Source organism: Dryobates pubescens, chromosome 23 (genome assembly GCF_014839835.1).
Source record: "Dryobates pubescens isolate bDryPub1 chromosome 23, bDryPub1.pri, whole genome shotgun sequence".
NCBI classification, from domain to species: domain Eukaryota; kingdom Metazoa; phylum Chordata; class Aves; order Piciformes; family Picidae; genus Dryobates; species Dryobates pubescens.
Genome location: NC_071634.1, coordinates 7,265,464 through 7,286,109, shown reverse-complemented (window position 1 = coordinate 7,286,109; position 20,646 = coordinate 7,265,464). Strand labels below are relative to the sequence as shown.

The following is a 20,646-nucleotide window of genomic DNA, read 5'->3' as shown; positions in this document are numbered from 1 at the left end:
AAGAAATGCAGAAAACCTCAGGGAGGTCAAACTGGAGTGCTGGGATGGGAGGTAGGGAGGGACTTGGACTGGGGAAGTGCTTTTTGCAGATTTGATGAGGGAACAAAAGAATGAGTTGAGCTACTGCTGTACCAGAAGATGGCTTGGAGATCAAGTCATGATTTGGATGTGATGGGAATAGGAAATACAGGATTTTCCTTTGGGGAAGCATTACACCACTACAAGTTTCATAACCATCAAAGAGGAGAAACAGTAGGAATGGCACTGCCTTTACTTGCTTTGCCTTGATGTTATCCTGGAGTGAAACTGCCAGTGAATACACCCAGGCCTGCTATCTCCTATCAGTGACACCACTCAATTCTGAAGTAAACATTTTGATTTGAGTGGGGAAACCTCACATTCACACCATTGTAGCAAGCTTCAGCCCTGCATGTGTGTGCCTGTGTTTCCCTGTGTTGCATCCTCTGCTTAGGACCAGGCTCCAGCTGAACGAACACCCGGACTGAGTAACTCTTCAGTTTCTCCCTCAGACTTTGTCTACCATTCAAACAGGAGATCCAAATGCAGACAAGCTGTTGGGCCAGCTCTGCAACAGGTGTAAACTATGATGCAGGTTAACTTCAGGTGAGGTATATCATAGACCACAGAATGGTCTATGTTGGAAGAGGAGGAAGATCCTGCCAGAGCAGGATCACCCAGGGCAGGTCACACATGAACACATCCAGGTGGGTCTGGAAAGTCTTCAGAGAAAGATGCCACAATATCTCTTGGCAGCCTGCTCCACAGCTCCAGCACCCTCACAGTGAAGAATTTTTCCCCTCACATTGAGGTGGAATTTCCTGGGTTCCAGTTTATGCCCACTGCCCCTTGTCCTCTCACAGAACACCACTGAAAAGAGCCTGGTCCCTTCTTCTTGACACCTACCCCTCAGAGATTTATAAACTTTAATCAGATCTCCTCTCATCCTTCTCTTCTCAAGGCTCAACAGCCCAGGTCCCTCAGCCTTTCCTCATCACACAGATGTTCCAGCCCCTTCATCCCCACAGCATCCACTGGATACACTCTCTAATATATCCCTGACCCTCCTGAGCTGGGGAGCTCAATTCAACCCTTGGCACTGCCTGAAATCAGGAATCTTGTCTGGCCAGAAAGACTCTTGCAGCTTTTGCATCACCCATTGCCAAACAAAGCTTCTATCACAGGAGCCAGAGGATTGTCCTGGCACATCCCCTCCTCTTCCACCATATTTCCCAACAATTCAGAACATTCCTTAGAGAACAGAGAGATACTAAACTGATCTAGTCTGATTTACTTGGATGTGCTTTTGTTTTCCTTTATGTATTCCCCCACCCCCTCCCCCTTTGTTCCATCTGTCCCTTAGCTTTAGACATTATCCAAAAATCCATGGCAAATCCTGCTGCAGAATCCTGGTCAGCGATGCTGGGACAGCAGCAGGCAGAGGCGAGGCTGCAGCCTTCCCTCCCCAGTGTAAAGGCACAGCTCCATCTTGTGGGCTTTGGTCCCATCTTCTTCCTCATCACGCTTGCAGCTCTGGCAACTTCATGCCTGCCTGGACCTCCCATCTTCATAGGCAAAGGAAGAAGGTTCAGTTCAGTGACTTCAGGTTTTGAAAGCTGGATAAATATAGAGCTGGGCACAAAGCCAGGGGTAAATTGGCTGGGGGAGCTTTGGGTTAGGTTAATAGATGGTATTAAACCCAGCTTGCATGGAACCAAAATGGTTCAAGGAATGGTTTTGGTAGAAGACCTTTAAGATCACAGGGTTGGACTGGATGATCTCTGGAGGGCCCTTCCAACCCCTACCATTCTATGATTTGATGACATTATCCTTAATGGTCTTAGATACATAAAGAATGCCCTTTAATGGTGATAACATGGCTTCTGTAAGCCAGTCAAATAAAGCTTGCTGAAGTGTAGAACAGATCAATGGAAAGCTACTAATCATAGGTTGGAAAAGCCCTTAATGATCATCCAGTCCAGCCATTCTCTAACTCTACCAAGGCTGGTGCTAAACCATGGCCCTCAGCACCACATCTCTGCCTCTTTGAAACACCTCCAGGGATGGGCTTTCAGCCACCTCCCTGGGCAGCCTGTGCCAGCCTTTGAGAATCCTTGCAGTGAAGATTTTTCTTCTAATATCCAACCCAAACCTCCCCTGGTGCAACATGTCAACACTTAACACAGCACAGCTTTATCTGGCACCTATTACCCACAACTTACGTGTCTTTTCTAGATCTCTGTGCAAACAACCCTTGCCAAAACGGAGGGAGCTGTTCCCTTGCCCATGGCCACAGCACCTACCACTGTACCTGTCCTGAGGGATTCATGGGTGAGGACTGCCAGATCAGTGAGTATCTTCTTCCATCACTGTTACAACATGACACACGAGCAGCAAGTAGAGCTCATGACTGTCTGCTTAACGAAAAGGTAGTGCTGTTGTGAGGGGGGGAGACCACTGCAGCATGAATGTTTGTGTAGGTGGATTTCCAAATGGTAAAGACAGACAATCCATAGCTGTCAGGACAGCTGAAACCAGCTTGATTATACAATTACAAATCCAAGCACGCTCTGAGCCAGTCAGATATTAAGCTATGGGAAACACAAAGAGCCTCTTCCCCGCCCTTGGCTGTTTTAAAGATTTAAATAGCCCTTACATGTTTGGAAAGTGCTAATAATATCAGCTAGTAGGAAGGGCAGAGACATGAAAAAGCAGCTTAGTTTCAGGTGATGCCTTATCCCTTCTATATATGCTCACTTGGTTGGATATGACTCTTCCTGTGATGCCAGCTTTGCACCTGGGCAGCTACTCCACCTTCAAGGTACTCATTCTCAAAGGAGTCAAGCCCAAAAGGCTTTGCTTGGGTTATTTTTCCAGTTTTATGGTGGACAGTTTACTGCACATCTAGCAAGGCATTAGGCTTTTACACCGAGGGTTGTGCTTGCTGTTGTTTAGTGAAGGCTTCTCAAAGAACTGGGGAGTCATTTAGGTTGGCAAAGGCTCTCAAGACCATTATGTCCAACCATTAAGCCAGCACTGCCAAGTCCACCAGTAAACTATGTTCTCTGCAGCTCTAGGCTGGTCCCCAACAATAAGCAAGGAAGCCTTTCCCAGCTGTGCTCCACTGTCCCTAGCACAGCCCATCCTCTGTGGAGGATGCAGTCAAAGGGACAGACAGAAATATACACCACTGATGTGGGTTTTTTTGTTTGCTGGAGGGGCTTTACAAGGAGCTTCAGTAATGGTGGTGTCCTCATGCTCACAGGGCTTTAGGAGACAGCCACCTCTGCCTCAAGGACCTTAGTGCTGCTGCTGTAGCGGCTTAGAGCCTCCACACTGTGCTGGAGGAGCACTGTCAACAAACATGCATCTGCTCAACAGGAGAAAAGGGATGAGCAGGGAAGGATGAGGCATGTGATGCCATTCCTTGCAAGAAAGGACCTCAGAGACCTTGTGTTGCTTTTTTCTTTAAACCTGTGTTTCAGAGAAATGTTTTGACAACAGTCTCTATGAGTTTTTTGATGTGGGTGTGAGCTGGACAAGCATCCAACATGGAGCTGTGGAGGAGTGCACATGTGTGAATGGTCACACTGAGTGCAGGAGCATTGCACACACAAGTAAGGCACTGTTTTGGACTACAGCTATTGGCCTGCATGGAGTGGGGGTAAAAGGCAGTAAGAACATGAAAGCCTCAGTGCTGTTATGCACAATAATGCTTGTGGACCCTTTGCATGGTTTAGTTGATTAGATGGTGTTGGATGATGGGTTGGATGCGATGATCTTGAAGGTCTCTTCCAACCTGGTCTGGTCTGGTCTATTCCTACTCTACTCTACTCTACTCTACTCTACTCTACTCTACTCTACTCTACTCTACTCTACTCTACTCTACTCTACTCTACTCTACTCTACTCTACTCTACTCTATTCTATTCTATTCTATTCCCTCCTGCCCTATCTCTTGTTACAAGGGAGAAACAACCACCCTCACCTCACTCCAACCTCCTTTCAGGTAGTTTTAAAGAGCAAAAAGATCTCCTTTTCACCAGACCAAGAGCAAGAAGATCTCCCTTTCTCCAGACCAAGAGCAAGATGATCTCCTTTTCTCCAGACCAAACAACCCCAGTTCCCTGCTCTCTTGTCAAGTTTGTATCTTTGGTTTCTGCTTGTAGGCTGTCTTCATGATCCTTGCATGAATGGTGGAGAATGTAGAATGGCAACCTTCAGTGGGAAAATAGTGTGTGACTGCAAAGGGAATTTTGCAGGAAAGTATTGCAATATTGGTAAGTACAACAACCCTCCACGGGCAGGGAAGTTGGACTCTTCTTCTGGGTATGAAACGTGGCTTGGGCTATCAATTCAGGGTGAGAGTGTTAGAGCTGCAGTACTGGTTTCTGTTGAGGAGCTGAGAACAAGAACCAAGCAGGTGCTCTTTGATTACTTGAAAAATAATAAAGCAAGCATTTGGTTTGCTAAACAAATGGCTTTAGATGCTCGCAACCCATCTGCGTTCGACTGCCTAACACCCCCACGCAGAGCAGGAACTGAAGGATTCTGTTAATGTGTCAGGGCCTGGCAAAGAAGTTTGAAAATGAAAAAAAAGAAAAAAGAAAAGAAATAAAAACCCAACAAAACCAAACAACAAAGCCCCCTCTTTGCCAGGATTTAGTCATCCTGAATTAATGCAAATAAATTAGCATTGGCATCTGTTGACCCGGTAGTTCCAGTACACAAGGGGCAATGGCATGCTGGTGGAAGCACAGGGAGCTTGGGCTCTCAGAACTGATCTTTAAACAGATGTTGGATTCATTTTTTTTCTTCAGCCCTCTAATCTGGTGCTGTGAGCACTGCTGCCTTTTTCTTTCCTTTCTTAGTTTGCTGCCTTTTTCTTTCCTTTCTTAGTTTGCTGCCTTTTTCTTTCCTTTCTTAGTTTGCTGCCTTTTTCTTTCCTTTCTTAGTTTGCTGCCTTTTTCTTTCCTTTCCTAGTTTGCTGCCTTTTTCTTTCCTTTCCTAGTTTGCTGCCTTTTTCTTTCCTTTCCTAGTTTGCTGCCTTTTTCTTTCCTTTCCTAGTTTGCTGCCTTTTTCTTTCCTTTCTTAGTTTGCTGCCTTTTTCTTTCCTTTCTTAGTTTGCTGCCTTTTTCTTTCCTTTCCTAGTTTGCTGCCTTTTTCTTTCCTTTCCTAGTTTGCTGCCTTTTTCTTTCCTTTCTTAGTTTGCTGCCTTTTTCTTTCCTTTCTTAGTTTTCTTTTTTACTGTGTCATGTAGTTTCCTTTGTCCAACAGGACTGAGTTGTCAGGTTACCCTTTAGTTGAGGCCTGGAGTAGGCTGCCCAAGGGCAGTGGTGGAGTTCCCATCCCTGGTGGGGTTTAAAAGCTATGTAGATGGGCAAACAGGGCTGGTGAGAGGCCTCAAGCACAAGCCCTATGAGGAGAGGCTGAGGGAGCTGGGGTTGCTTAGCCTGGAGAAAAGGAGGCTGAGGGGAGACCTTCTTGCTGTCTACAACTACCTGAAGGGAGGTTGTAGCCAGGAGGGGGTTGGTCTCTTCTCCCAGGCAACCAGCACCAGAACAAGAGGACACAGTCTCAAGCTGTGCCAGGGGAGGTTTAGGCTGGACGTTAGGAAGAAGTTCTTCATAGAAAGAGTGATTGGCTGTTGGAATGTGCTGCCCAGGGAGGTGGTGGAGTCACCATCAGTGGAGGTGTTTAGGAAGAGACTGGATGTGGCACTTGGTGCCATGGTTTAGTTGATTAGATGGTGTTGGGTGATAGGTTGGACTCAATGATCTTGAAGGTCTTTTCCAACCTTCTTGATTCTGTGATTCTATGTGGAGCTGAGGCACCTGGCAGCACTGAGATAATGGTTAGACCTGATGATCTTGGAGGTCTCTTCCAACCAAAACAATTCTCTGATACTTGATTCAGAGAAATTGACAGTGGCCTCAAAAATGTAAATCATTTGCGGAGGAAACCTTAAACCCAAGTGTGATGCAAAAAAAAAAAAGAGAAAAAAAAATTAAAAAGAATCAATGTAATAAAGAGTAAGAAGCCTAAAATATTATTGAGGTGTGATGTCTGAGGTCTTGCTGATGTCCTCTGCTCTTGGCTTCTATGAAGAACAACCAGGCTTCATGTTTTTAATGGAACACCAGTGAAGTTGTCTTGGTCACACTCACAAATATTAATACAAACAGTGACACTGTAGGTCAGATCTCCAGTCTGGGGTCAGTCATTATCATGACTCGAGCTCTGGCAAAGCAGAGGATGACTGAGGAGTAGAGTGAGTAGCAGGAAATCCCTGAGCCATACTTGTCCTGCTCAGGGGTTTGTTAGTGCACTGCTGGACTGTCTATTTGATAGACCTTTACCTCTCTCCCATGAATTTGTCTCAACTCCTTAGAGCTCCTTTATGCCTTTCCCAGCATGTTATGTCAAGAAGCTCCAGAATTTCAATAGCTGTGATGAGAAACAGCATTTTCTATTGTTAGCTGCAAACCTCCTGCTTGAGCATTTCATTTCCCCCTTTGAACAGTGAGTAACAGAGAATAATCATAACTTTTGTGATCTTTACAGATACCTATTTGTCTGTCTCTTAGTGGCTTCTTTTTTTGGATCAAGGGGTCCCTGTCAGGACTCAAAAGTCATCTTTTCACTGTTCTTACAATTGTCTTGCAAACAATCATGATATTAATATATATCTATGTCTATACCTATGTATATATTGTTCCTTTTGCCCTAATGGCCATGCAGCTCCTGGCAAATGATGAGCTTGCTTGAAGAAAAAATATGGGAGGAGATAAATGTAACCTAAGTGAGGCCTCTAACAAAGGAGATCAATATACAAAAGACAGTTTCTAATATAGATTTCTATTCTTTGTGATAATATATTGTTTTTCCAGCCTTTAAAGTAGGAACTTTCAGCTCTAAAGCAAGAACTGCCGCTGCAAAAATGTTTCTAGCACAGGTTTCCAGGGAAGTTTGCTTAGGTGCAACACCAGCAACTCCATCCCCAAACCCAGATGCTGCTTAAAATTGTTCAAGGATGCACTTTTAATGAAGTTTAATTCATAATACTTGCACTTAAATACACATTTTTTGGAATTAAGGATTTTTGTGTTAAGAGAGGAGCTGCATGGACTTGGGAGAGAGAGGTTTTGCTGCAGGATCTCTGCATCTAGGCTGGAGGTGATAATTCAGAGCTAATTATGCAACCCAGAGTAGCAAAAGTTACCTCATTGTACCAAGTAAGTTACAAATAGGGCTCAGCCCCAACCATGTTGGCAGGCATAAGTGTGAGGAAGGAGTGCAACCTGTGAGGGATGTGAGGGGGATATTTTCTCTCTGGCCCAAGTTGGTGGAGAGGGAATTGTAAAGGCTTTTGGAGAAATGTTTCACTTCAAAAATGTTTAACTCCCTGTGAGGTGACAGCATGAGAAATGGTTATAAGCATGTAATTGTCAAGTTAATTTGCTATTTCCTGGCTTGTCTGAAGGATCCCTGGCAGAGATGTTGGTTGAACACAGAGGGCATGGAGCTAAAGGCGGAGGAGGAGCGGTTTGGCCAGAGGATAAACAAGGCATTATAATAAGAAGTTATGGAGATGGTAAAGGAGTCGGAGGGTGAAGGATGGAGATGTAGAGGGCTTTTTTTCACCTCATTAGTGACTTTAAGTTTCCTTAATCACACTATAATCCTTAGTTGAAGAATGAGTGGACACTAACACCTATCTTGCCCCACTGCCTAGTTATGATAGAATCAGTCAGGGTTGGAAGGGACCACAAAGATCATCTAGTTCCAATCCCCCTGCCATGGGCAGGGACACCTCACACTACATCAGGCTGGCCAGAGCCTCATCCAGCCTGGGCTTAAACACCTCCAGGGATGGGGCCTCAACCACCTCCCTGGACAACCCATTCCAGGGCTTCACCACTCTCATGGTGAAGAACTTCCTCCTCACGTCCAGCCTGAATCTCCCCACCTGCAGCTTCATTCCATTCCCCCTAGTCCTATCACTACCTGATATCCTGAGAAGTCCCTCCCCAGCCTTCTTGTAGCCCCCTTCAGATACTGGAAGGCCACAATGAGGTCACCTAGGAGCCTTCTCTTCTCCAGACTTGAACAGCCCCAGCTCTTTCAGTCTGTCCTCATAGGAGAGGTGCTCCAGCCCTCTGATCACTGCCTTATCATGGACTCCTTGCTTTGGTACTGTTTTGGGGTATGGGTTACTAATTAATTTGGGGTCTCATTTTTATCTTTAGGTTTATTCTGGATTTATTGAAGGGTATGCTAGTTAGTGGGGTTTCTTTATTCTGTTTTATTAGTTTCCAAGCCTTATGCTAAAACATTTGGACTATATAGGTGACTTTGTTGTGTTAAGGAGATCGTGTTAATGTTTACAAACATCTGAAGAGTAGGTGTCCAGAAGAAGGGGACAGGCTCTTTTCAGTGGTGTCCTGTGATAAGATGAGGGGCAATGGCCACAAACTGGAACACAAGAATTTCCACCCAAAGGGGAGGAAAAATTTCTTCACTGTGAGGCTGCTGGAATCTCCTTCTCTGGAGACTTTTCAGACCCATCTGGATGCTTTGCTGTGTGACCTGCCCTAGGAGATCCTGCTCTGGCAGGGAGATCGGGCTCAATGCTCTCCAGGGGTGCCTCCCAACTCCTACCATTCTATCATGTGGGTGATCAGAGGAATAGCTGCTAGTCACATGCAGATAACTGAGGTGAGGTTTAATTGATGTATGGCAATGGTTTGTCATCTTCCAACTGTATTAATAGGGTCTAGAATTACCTTAATAATTGGGTGCTATATTGAACATGGTAGTTAGGTAATGGTTGGACTTGATGATCTTTAAGGTCTTTTCAAACAAAATGATTCTATGATTTATTTCTGCCTCATTTGTCATACCAGGACTCAGCAACAGCTCAGGGTGGGCTCTTGTGGAACTGCTTATGAGAACAAAGTAGCTGTGTGGTAAAGTAGACTGGATCTTAGGAGGAAGTTTTTCAGTACCAGGGTGTGAGACTCTGGAATGCCCAGAGAGGCTATGGCTGCCTCCTTCCTGGGGATGGTCAAAGCCAGGTTCAATGAGGTTTTGAGCAGCTAAGTCTAGTTGAGAGGTGGCCCTGCCCATGGCAGGGAGGTTGGAGTAGATGATCTCTGAAGTCACTTCTAACCTGAGCTGCTCTAGGATTCTCTGATTCTATGAAAGTAAATCAGTGGATGAGTTGAGGCAGATTTTGATGCTCTTCATAATTAAACTAATGAGGAGGTAGAAAGCAGAACTTGGAAAGCCTGTTTGGATTTGTGTCCCTCTGGTTGTAGGTTGCAGTAGAATAAGTTGGAGAGGGTTGTATCTTTTGAGTGTCCTTTGGGTAAAGACTTAGGTAGCAACAATTCTGCTGGTGTTTTGGTCATGGTGAAGTATGAAGTTGTTGAAGGTATTTTTGAAAGCCCTTTGTATTTCCTAGTGTTTGGATTTATTTTTTCCCCCTTTTCCTAGGATAATGGAGCTAGGGTGGTACCATAGCCTTAAAGCAAGGATGAGTTGGAATGCTAATTGTGGAAGGTTTATGGTTATATAAGGAGATGTGTTGTTGTATGTCATATGTAGGTTGAAGATCTTTAGAAAGGGAAGATGACAGAATAGCTGAATATATAATTATAGGGGGGGAAAAAAGCTCCACCTCTTGGCCACATCTTTGGGGGAGTCTGAAGTAATGAAAGAAGTAAAAATACAGCATATTCACCCCTTTTAGTGGTTGCTTTACTGAAATAGGATGTTGGCAGTTTTCTACTGAAAAAGGTAGCTCAGTGAGGCAATTCAACTCTGGAGGCAAAGTTTTCAATCTTTTTCTTTGGAAGAAGACAATGAGAAGAAAATAAGGGGCCTGAACTTTTTGTCTTGGGTTTACCAATGTGATTCTCTAATCAGCTGGAATGCTTTGGGGTTAGAGTTTAATTTAACTGGGGACAAAGGGCTGGAAAGCATTTGTAAGTGGGGCTGGGATACTGCCTGTTGTTTCCCTGTATGGAGCACTGGAATTAGTAATAAAGCCAGGATGGTAAAAGACAGGGTTATTCTAACCAGCTTCATGGCTGTGGAAGAATCCTGGCATTAGGTGATAGAATGAGAAGAAATGGCCTGAGACTGTGCAATGTTCATGTGAGTGTCCTTCAAAGGAGACCAACCCCCACCTGGCTACAACCTCCCTTCAAGTAGTTGTAGAGAGCAATTAGGTCTCCTCTGAGCCTCCTCTTCTCCAGGCTAAGCAACCCCAGCTCCCTCAGCCTCTCCTCACAGGGCTGTGCTCCAGACCCCTCCCCAGCTTTCTTGCCCTTCTCTGGACACATTCCAGCAAGTCAACATCTTTCCTAAACTGATAAAGCATGCTATCCTAACACTGCTGCAATGCCTTATGTGAGCTATTCAAACCTTGAGGGTTTTAAAAGTCAAACACAAGAAGAAATTATTTCTAGGTTTGGTTTTGGTTTATTTTCATTAAAAAAAAAAAAAAACAAACCACAAAACATTGGTGATGGTGGCATAGAATCACACAGAATCACAGAATGCCAGTCTGGAAGGGACCTCAAGGGTCATCTGGTCCAAACTTTTTAGGTAATAGTCTAGATGATATAGTAGAATCACAGAATGACTCAGGTTGGAAGTGACTTCAGAGATCTTGTGCTACAACCCATGTGCCATGGTCAGGGACACCTCTCTACTAGACTCAGCTGCTCAAACCTCATCCAAAATAGCTCATGGAATGGTTTTGGTAGGAAAAGACCTTTAAGATCACAGGGTTGGAGAGGATGATCTCTGGAGGGCCCTTCCAACCCCACCATTCTATGATATGATGATATTATTCTTAATGGTCTTAGATACATAAAGAATGCCCTTTAATGGTGATAACATGGCTTCTGTGGTGTCACTGTAGGCCAGTCAGATAAAGCTTGCTGGAGTGTGAAATAAATCAATGGGAAGCTACTAATCATAGAATGGTTTTGGTTGGAAAAGCCCTTGAAGGTCACCCAGTCAAGCATTCTCTAATTCTACTGAGTCTGGTGTTAATCCATGTCCCTCAGCACCACATCTCTGCCTCTTTGAAACATCATCTCAGAAGTGTCTGCCAGGCCAAGCTAGAAAGCAAAGTTTATGAAGTGTTGCGTGTTGGCTCACACTGCAGTTCTTGCACTGAACTTTTGGACCTCCAGCTCCCAAATTGATGCCATCTGGTTGTGGTTTTGAGGTCTGTTGCTGACAGCTTGGAACGAGAACTGACATTCAGTGCCGTGATTCACTAGTCGGGTGTTGGCTCTAGCTCCCAGTTCATGTGTCACCTTTTTATGTCAAAACAAAGAGATCTTGGGCAATAGCTGTTCACACTGCGAGATGAGATGGGTCACCCTCTTGGTGTGTTTTTCAACAGGCTGTTAGATACCTATGTTCATAACTTTAGGAGAAGATTCCCCCAGTCTTGCACATGTCACAGATAACTTAGGCTGACGTGGCTGGGATGAGAAACCCTCTGAGTCTCGGTCACAGTGAAACATCATAGAATCAATAAGGTTGGAAAAGACATCAAAAATCCTCAAGTCCAACCTGTCACCCAACACCTCATGACTAATTAAACCATGGCACCAAGTGCCACATCCAATCCCCTCTTGAACACCTCCAGGGATGGTGACTCCACCACCTCCCTGGGCAGCACATTCCAATGGCTAACAACTCTCTCTGGGAAGAACTTTATCCTCACCTCCAGCCTAAACTTCCCCTGGTGAAGCTTGAAACTATGTTCTCTTGTTCTGGTGCTGGTTGCCTGGGAGAAGGGACTAACCCCCACCTGGCTATAACCTCCCTTCAGGTAGTTGTAGACAGCAATAAGGTCTCTCCTGAGCCTCCTCTTCTCCAAGCTAAACAACCCTGTGAGGAGAGGCTGAGGGAGCTGGGGTTGCTTAGCCTGGAGAGAAGGAGGCTGAGGGGAGACCTTATTGCTGTCTACAGCTACCTGAAGGGAGGTTATAGCCAGGTGGGGGTTGGTCTCTTCTCCCAGGCAACCAGCACCAGAACAAGAGGACACAGTCTTAAACTGTGCCAGGGGAAGTTTAGGCTGGGTGTTAGGAAGAAAGCGAGATCGGCCATTGGAATGTGCTGCCCAGGGAGGTGGTGGAGTCACCATCCCTGGAGGGGTTTAGGAAGAGACTGGATGGGGTGCTTGGTGCCATGGTTTAGTTGATTAGATGGTGTTGGGTGACAGGTTGGACTTGATGATCTTAAAGGTCTTTTCCAACCCCTTCTATTCTATTCTATTCTATTCTATTCTATTCTATTCTATTCTATTCTATTCTATTCTATTCTATTCTACTCTACTCTACTCTACTCTACTCTACTCTACTCTATATAATCTACATGGGTGTAGTGTGTGTATAGATATGGCTTGGTGTGAAGCCATAAACCCAAGTATTTTCCAAAATCAGGTCTTTTAAGTCCTTGCTGCCAGGGTAGGAGGTCCTTGCCTGACCTCTCACATCCCTGACATCAGTGACATTCCTGTAGGGCGCTCCAGCCACCTTCTGCCTCCTGCCTTGCCGTTGAGCACTACCTCATGGAAACTCATCCTCCATATTCTTCTCTGTTTAAATGCTTATCCTTTGGGTTAAAAATAAAAATCCAACTTTAATTTACTAGTACAATTTTATAGAGTCATAAAATTGTTTTGGTTGGAGATGACCTTCAAAATCATAAAGTCCCACCATCAACCCAACACCACCATGGCTATTAAACTGTGTCCCAGAGTGCCACATCCATGCATTTTGAATGTGACTTCATCACCTCCCTGGGCAGCCTGTTCCAATGCCTGACCACTCTTGCAGGAAAGAAATTTTTCCTAATATCCAACCTAATCTTCCCCTGGTGCTGTCCTTCCTCTGGTCCTGTCACTTGTGACTTGGGAGAAGAGACCAACTCCCACCTGACTCCAACCTCCTCTCAGAGGGTTGTAGAGAGCCAGAAGGTCTCCCCTCAGCTTCCTCTTCAGACTAAACAGCCCCAGTTCCCTTAGCTGCTCCTCACCAGACCTGTTCTCCAGACCCTTCATCACCTTTGTTGCCCATCATTGGACATACTCCAGCTCCTCAATGTCCTTCTTGTAGTGAGTGGCCCAAAACTGAACATTTCTTTTCACTGCTTTACAACCCAGATCTGTCTGAGCTGGTTGACTTTAGCTCCCCTTATTGCCAATGCAGATTCAGTCAATGGCCAAGATTCTGACTGGGTCAGTTTGGTGCTGGAAATGCTTCTTTCCCTTAATTGACTAAACAGGGAGTTTCCAATGATGAGCTCAGTTGTGTCTAAAATTAGGCAGGGGGAATCCCAGCCATATTGCTGCCTGCTGCAGACTGCTGACTAAAAATCTTCCCCACACAGCACAAATTTGAGGTCTCCTTTTCTGCCATGCTGCCTGCTGTGCTGCAGTTTGTGCATGTGTAAAATGAAGGTAACTCACTACTAATTTTAAACTGAAGTTCTGACTTCTGGGGTTCTTTTTATACATGAAGAGCAATCCTCATTTGATGCATTCAATTCCTGTGAAAGGTGACAGGCACTGTGAAGAACTGGCCCTGCTGCCTGTCATTTGGGAGCTCAGCTGTGATGAAGTATTTCACATGTCATCAGCATTGATTTCTCTCCTGGTTTCCTTTCCAGTTCCTAGCCATCGGTGCTACGTTGGCAATGGCATGGAATACAGAGGCACAGCCAATACAACCACTTCTGGGTACAGCTGCTTGCCCTGGAATTCAGACTTGCTTTATGAAGAGCTTCACATTGACACCGTGGAGAAAGCAGTACAGCTTGGCTTGGGGCCCTTCTCCTACTGCAGGTGGGAAAAGTTCTTGTTTGCCTTGCATTTGTACATCAAGAGGTGGATTGTTGAAGGGAGAAGGACCAGGAATCTCAAAGCAGGTGTAAACTAGACTGACATATAGAATACATTGGGCTGGAAGGGACCTCCAAAGTTCATCTAGTTAAACCTTCCTGCAGTCAGCAGGGACATCCCCAACTAGATCAGGTTGCTCAGAGCCCCATTGAGCCTGACCTTGAAAGTCTCCAGAGATGGGGCCTCCACCACCTCCCTGGGCAAATTGTTCCTGTGTTCCACCACCCTCATAGTACAGAGCTTCTCACATGAATGCTGTAAGTGTATGGAGAGCTATGGGACTTGAACATCTCTGCTGTGAAGAAAGAGCAAGAGATCTGGGGCTGTTTAATCTGGAGAAGAGAAGGCTGAGAGGGGATCTGATCAATGTCTATAGATAACTGAGGGGTGGGTGTCAGGATGAAGGTGCCAGGCTCTTTTTGGTGATGCCCAGTGATAGAACAAGGAGCAACAGGTGCAAGCTGGAAGGAGAGTCCACCTCAACACAAGGAGACATTCTCTGTGGTGAGGGTGCTGGAGCCCTGGAGCAGGCTGCCCAGAGAGGTTGTGGAGTCTCCTTCTCTGGAGACTTTCAAAACCCACCTGCATGCATTCCTGTGTGAGCTATACTGGGTGATCTTGCCTTTGCAGGGGGGTTGGACTGGATGGTCTTTTGAGGTCCCATCCAACCCCTGCCATTCTGTGATTCTGTGATGCTGGTTGATGTCTAAGTTTTGGTTGCTTTGGTTTTTCCCCCCTATGGATGTTAGACCAGGAAAATCAGAATGTGCTGCACTTCCTAATTTGTCTGATGATAAAAAGCTCTTCTCTATCTAGCATAAACTAATAATAGGAAGAAAGGCTGAGGGACTTGGTGCCTTTTAGCCTGGAGAAGAGAAGACTGAGGGGGGAACTCATCAATGCTTCTAAATACCTAGAGTGGGTGTCAGGAGGATGGGGCCAGGCTCTTTTCAGCGGTGCCCAGTGACAGGACAAGAGGTAATGGGCACAAACTTGAGCACAGGAAGTTCCATCTAAACATGAGGAGGAGCTTCTTTACTTTGGGGGTGGTGAAGTGCTGAAACAGGCTGCCCAGAGATAGAGGTGGGGCAGTTTCCTCTGGTGTCATTCAATACCCATCTGGACACCATCCTGTGCAACCTGCTCTGGGTGAACCTGCTCTGGCAGGAGGGTTGGACTAGTGCTCTCCAGAGGTCCCTTCCAACCTCTGTGGCTCTGTGATCCTGTGGAAAAGCAGTCTCTACACCCACCTTTAATCCAGATGGGCTTGCTTTCCAAGGCTTGGTCCCGATTCAAGCACTCAGGTAGGAGATTTACAGTGTCCCTGCACAGTCAGGAAATTTACTGGGCACATACTTTATGCTTGGACAAAACATTCCCCTTTGATTTGCATCATTTCAGCACAGTATTCACTTGCAGAGCTGCAAGGCACAGAACAAAATGGTGTAGAAGCTGACGTGTTCCATGTTCTGTAGAGCTGAGAAAAAGCAGCTTTTCACTTTTATTTTATTTTTTTTTTTTGTCAGCTTGTTACAATTTCTGGGGATATCTCTGCCACACTACATAATCCTGCAGATAGCTGCTTCTTCAAACAGTCTAATTTAGAAACACTGTTGGCGGAAGATGACTCAACCTGTGTTGCATCTTCGGTTCTGAGAATCTGAAAGTGCTTTAATATATATTTTTTTTCCCTTTTTTCCCCCCTTTTTTTTTTTTTCTGAAGAGCAGTCAGATAAAAAAAAAAACAACAAAAACCCAAACACAAAATAAAAAGCTGAAGAGCCTTACAATAAGAGAGAGTGCTTCTGATAAACCCAGCTGAAGCAGAATTACTGTTCATCCGGAGTCCTGAATTTCCTTGTCTATTTTTCTTGGCCTGCTGGAGATCTTTCTGGGTCTTCAGAGTTTCCCTGTATTCCTGGAGGAGTAATCTGTGCAAATTTCTGCTTATTTATAAGGCATTGATATATCCATATCTAATCTCTCTACCATCTCCCTCCTCTCTACCATCTCCCTCTCTCCTCTCTACCATCTCCCTCTCTCCTCTCTACCATCTCCCTCTCCTCTCTCTACCATCTCCCTCTCTCCTCTCTCTACCATCCCTCTCTCCTCTCTCTACCATCCCTCTCTCCTCTCTCTACCATCCCTCTCTCCTCTCTCTACCATCCCTCTCTCATCTCTCTACCATCCCTCTCTCATCTCTACCATCTCTCTCCTCTCTCCCTCTCATCTCTCCCATCTCTCTCTCTCTATGTGTGTGTGTATATATATATATATATATCTAAATCTATCTATATCTATACCATGGGGAAATACTAATGGAATCAACCCCAAACCTGTTTTAACACCAAAGTAAGAGAGGGTTAAACTTTTCTGCTATTCTTTTTGGTTTTTCCTCCCTTTTAAAACATACAATATTTTCCTGAGGCAGTTTTTCATTTCCTCAGACTCTCCAGGGAACGTGAACCTCAGCTTCCCAGATTTGTTTTTGCCAGGAATTCTTGTTATGGATTTTCTATGAACCTACCTGTGTTGGAATTTCCTCACTTAAAAAAAAAATAGAATAAGAAAAAATGAAACAAAATCTACAATTGGGAATTTTCCCCATGGGATTTAGTCCTGAAAATAGCTGAGCTGAGAGCTGCTAAAGCACTTCAGTGTGGGCTGTATTTAGACCATGTGCACACACATCCAAATACTGGTAGGCAAATTTTACAGGTGTTTAGTCATGTGTCTGCATTTCAGGTCCTAGAGATCCTTAGACTTGCTTGGCTTTAAGCATGAAGAATTCAGTTAGCAGCTGCTTCAGTGCTTTGTCAGATGGCTCAGAAGCAGAGAGTCCTGTCAGTCCTCTGCATGGTGCAAAAGGAAAGAGCAGAAAACCTCTGGGGAGCTTGGAACAACCTTGTGGTTAATGCTTGTCATTCACTGTCCCCTTGAATGAATTAGAAATCCAGATGAGGATGAGAAGCCCTGGTGTTACATCATGAAGGACCACAGTTTGTCCTGGGAGTACTGTGACATTCCATCCTGTGGTATGTAAAGGCTCTCTTAAAATCCATCACACCATGTTATGGGTGAAGGGAGGCAGATTCACTGATACTAGAAGAAGCTTTCACTGCGTGACTCTAAACATTCTGCTGTTGAATCTTGTACTGTTTGCAGTAAATTAAATGACAATAGCAGGCTTCTTTTTTGCTTCTTTTGCTTTTTTTTTTGGTGTGTTTTCAGTTGTGATACAATCTGTGATTTTTGTTCTGCAGTAACAGCAGTGTCACCCTACTGCTTTCAGTCGCAATCATCCCAATGCCACCAAATTTTCTGCTAGAACATGCAAGGCGTCAGAAATGATTGATGCTTTGGTACAAATTGTCACCACTCAGGGAATTAGGGGCCCAGAGAAGTGAATGGGGTCTGTGAGCAGAGAGAGGACTGGATCCTGAAGATGTATGAGAGACGGCGTTTAATTCCCAAACCTATAAATTCTGCTCTTCCCCTAAATTAATGCCTAACCATTGTTAATGTTGAAGCTGACCTTTAGCAGAGAGCTTTCAACTGCAAAGCCAGTTTATAAAGTGGCCCTTTGATTTCCTTTTGATGGTTTTATGTTTCCCTTAATGCATTTGGTAGATGACATTAACATGAGCATCCTAATCCTTGCCATTGCAAAGGCACGGCTCAGTCCAGGATCCCAAAGGGAAGATGTGATGTATCATGCAATCTGCTGTGCCCCCCTTCAAGTAGTGAAGGTTACATTTGTGCTGGTAAATGGAACAGTGTCTGGGTGTGCTCACAAGTGCATTTAATTTACACTGGCACACACCCAGCCAGTGCTGGGAATGGGCTTTCGATCTTGCATCTCCCTCGAGGAACTGAATGAGATTCAGTTGTATGTGAATATTTAATGATCATTTCATTGAACTCCTGTTTTACAGACCTCTGTGAAAGTTCTAAATCACAAGGATTTGTAGTCTGATGCCATATCCCTTTATATCTTAGCAAGCAGGGAAAGGAAGCCACCAACTCCAGACACTGTAGATACCTACGCAGTCACCAAAAGGCCGTGTGGGAGAAGACACAAAAAAAGAAGTTTCGTGAGACCCAGGATTGTTGGGGGATCTTCATCTCTGCCTGGATCTCATCCCTGGACAGCAGCTATATATATTGGAGAGAGTTTCTGTGGTGGAAGCCTTATTCAGACTTGCTGGGTTGTGTCGGCAGCACACTGCTTTGCTAACAGGTAAATGCACCCTGACAGCAGCTCCTCTCCCCCTCGTAGTCACCTTCAGCTTGTGTCTGACATCAAACCTGGACTGAAACAAGTGAGAAAGAAGATGGGGTTAGGAAAGACTAACATTTCAAAAGGAATTCCTGGCAATTTGGGTGCTTGCTCAGGAGAGCAAGTGGCTTGGAGCCCTATTATCTCCTAAACCTGAGCATGTTGTCCTCCCTGGGGAGTGTTGAAAGCCAGGTTGGATGAAGTCTTGAGCAGCCAAGTCTGATTGAGAGGTGTTCCTGCCCATGGTGGGGAGGTTGGAGTAGATGATCTCTGAGGTCCCTTCCAACCTCAGCCATTCTAGGATTCTATGTTCCTTAAGGATTCTCAAAGAAGCTAAATGGCTCCACTGAAGGAATAAGGTAGGGCAGAGCAGGAAACAGTATGGGAGCTTGCATGTGCAGGCATCTGCAGGGTGATATAAATATTTCTCCTCTTCTCAGTTACCTTTTTGAAGATTTATGCCTGCTTTGAGATGTAACAGAGATAACTATGCTCACTGCTGTGTTTTGTTCAGAAAGGCTGAGACAGCCAAGCAATGATTTATTAGAGACAATAAATCACTGTCGGTTGACAAAAACACAGCAGGCTGAGCATCATAAAAAGCCAAAGGGAAGGCCTGAACTCATAAATTTTTTGAGGCTGATTTCCTTGAGAATTGTTTTGGGGGTTTTCAAGTTTAATTTGTCCTCCAGATGGAGGACACTGGAGTGAAAAAAGAAGATACGACTCTAGGATGCTCTTTATTCCAAAGGCTTCATTTTCTACAGCTGCTGAACACTTCCCCTGCTTTCAATTTGATCACCTTGATGGGGAAAAAAATATTACATCATTTCATACCCATTGCTCCTTTGCATAGTAAAGAAGCCAAGAGAAACAGAAACCCTCATGCCAGGCTACATGCACTGCTAGCTTGTGGAGCTAATAATACCACTGCGAGTGCTGCACTGAAGCATTCGGAGCTCGAGCCACAACGCATTTGTTTTTCAAATGTTGTGAAATAGCTCCTAACTTTGGCAGCTATTCAGGGCATTTCCACCCACTTCCAGCTGGTGGTTTGGTACATAGAGATTTTTCCATAATTGCTGCACTGTAATTTGCACTCTTCTGTATGCTTAGCAGCTCTGGGAGCCACAATTTCAATGGGTTTCCACTAGGCGACAATAGATACCTGTGCTGCTCACTTGGGTTGGGTTTGCCTGTTCCATAACCCTTCAGTGCCTTTAAAATCTGCTCTAAATACTATCCTGGGAAGTGAACCTCCACACTGGTTTACAGCCCCCAATCTGATTTTTAAAGGGGTTGGTTTAGCACTGCAAGGACACTGTGGAAATCCTGCCATTACATATTAGAATTACAGAATGCTGAGGGTTGTAACTGACCTCTGGAGATCTTCTAATCCAACCCCTCTGCTGAAACAGGTTCACCCAGATCAGTTTGCCTGGGATCACAATTTCCAGGCAAGTTTTAAATGTCTTCAAAGAAGGAGACCCCCACAACCTTTCTGGGCAGCCTGCTCCAGGACTCCAGCACCCTCAAAGTAAAGAAGCTTTTTCTTAGCTGCAAGTGAAACCTCCTGTGGTCTAGTTTGTGCCCATTGCTCCTTGTCCCATCCCTGGCCACCACTGAGAAGAGTCCAGCCCCATCCTCATGACCTCCATGCATTTATGAGATCCTTTCTCAGTTCTATTGTTTGTTCCCCAGTCACAAAAAAATTAAACTTCACCCTTTCCTTGGTTAATTACAAACACAGTAACTGTTGCAGGGTTGCTGCAGTTACTGAGAATCTCTTTCCTCCTAGTACGTAACTGTTGGTGATCGCTTCATGCTCAGTACTAGAGAAGACTTCGCAGTGCTTTTGTATCTGATGGGTGTTGGTGATGCTCAGCAGCACAAAAAGGGAAACTGCAACGATGTTGAGCGCTCTGCATCTGCTCATGATGCATGACAGCAGCTCTCTTCTACTGCTTGCACTGCATGACAAAACAGATGAGTGCTCTGCTGCTGAAGGCACTTGCTAACAACATTCAATGTAGAGTTATGCAACATGCAGATCTAATCGTTGCTAAAGAAGGAGTGAAGTTTGTATTCTGTTGTTTTCATAGCTAGAGAGTTTATTGTATTTCCAGTCACTTCCTGATTATTCCCAAATGTCTCTCTCTTCCCAACTGTTATACTGGTTCTTATTAGTTGTCTGTCCTGGGACACTGGATAGAAGAGGTTTGTGGCCTTTATAAGGTAAACACACAATGGGTGTAAAAGATGGTGTGGATTACCAAAACTGTGTTCTCCTCTGAGCAGGATTTTCCCATTAGAGTGGTATGCTGCTAGGACCTTCCAGCTACAGATTGCTTTTGATTCTGGACAGAGCAGAAGCGCTAATAGCTCTCAGGTGGAAGCTGCCAAAATGTTCCTGAGTT

At 44.9% G+C, this 20,646-nt stretch overlaps 1 protein-coding gene across 1 annotated transcript in view; it reads left to right on the top strand.

Annotated features, from left to right (window-relative positions):
- Positions 1-20,646, top strand: part of HGFAC (HGF activator) — a 42,341-nt gene that overhangs the window by 11,423 nt on the left and 10,272 nt on the right. The window contains exons 5-10 of the mRNA XM_009910098.2: positions 2,254-2,367; positions 3,504-3,635; positions 4,187-4,297; positions 13,719-13,893; positions 16,900-16,985; positions 17,950-18,190. Coding sequence (XP_009908400.1) covers positions 2,254-2,367; positions 3,504-3,635; positions 4,187-4,297; positions 13,719-13,893; positions 16,900-16,985; positions 17,950-18,190 — 859 coding nt within the window. The remainder of the gene's footprint in view (positions 1-2,253; positions 2,368-3,503; positions 3,636-4,186; positions 4,298-13,718; positions 13,894-16,899; positions 16,986-17,949; positions 18,191-20,646) is intronic.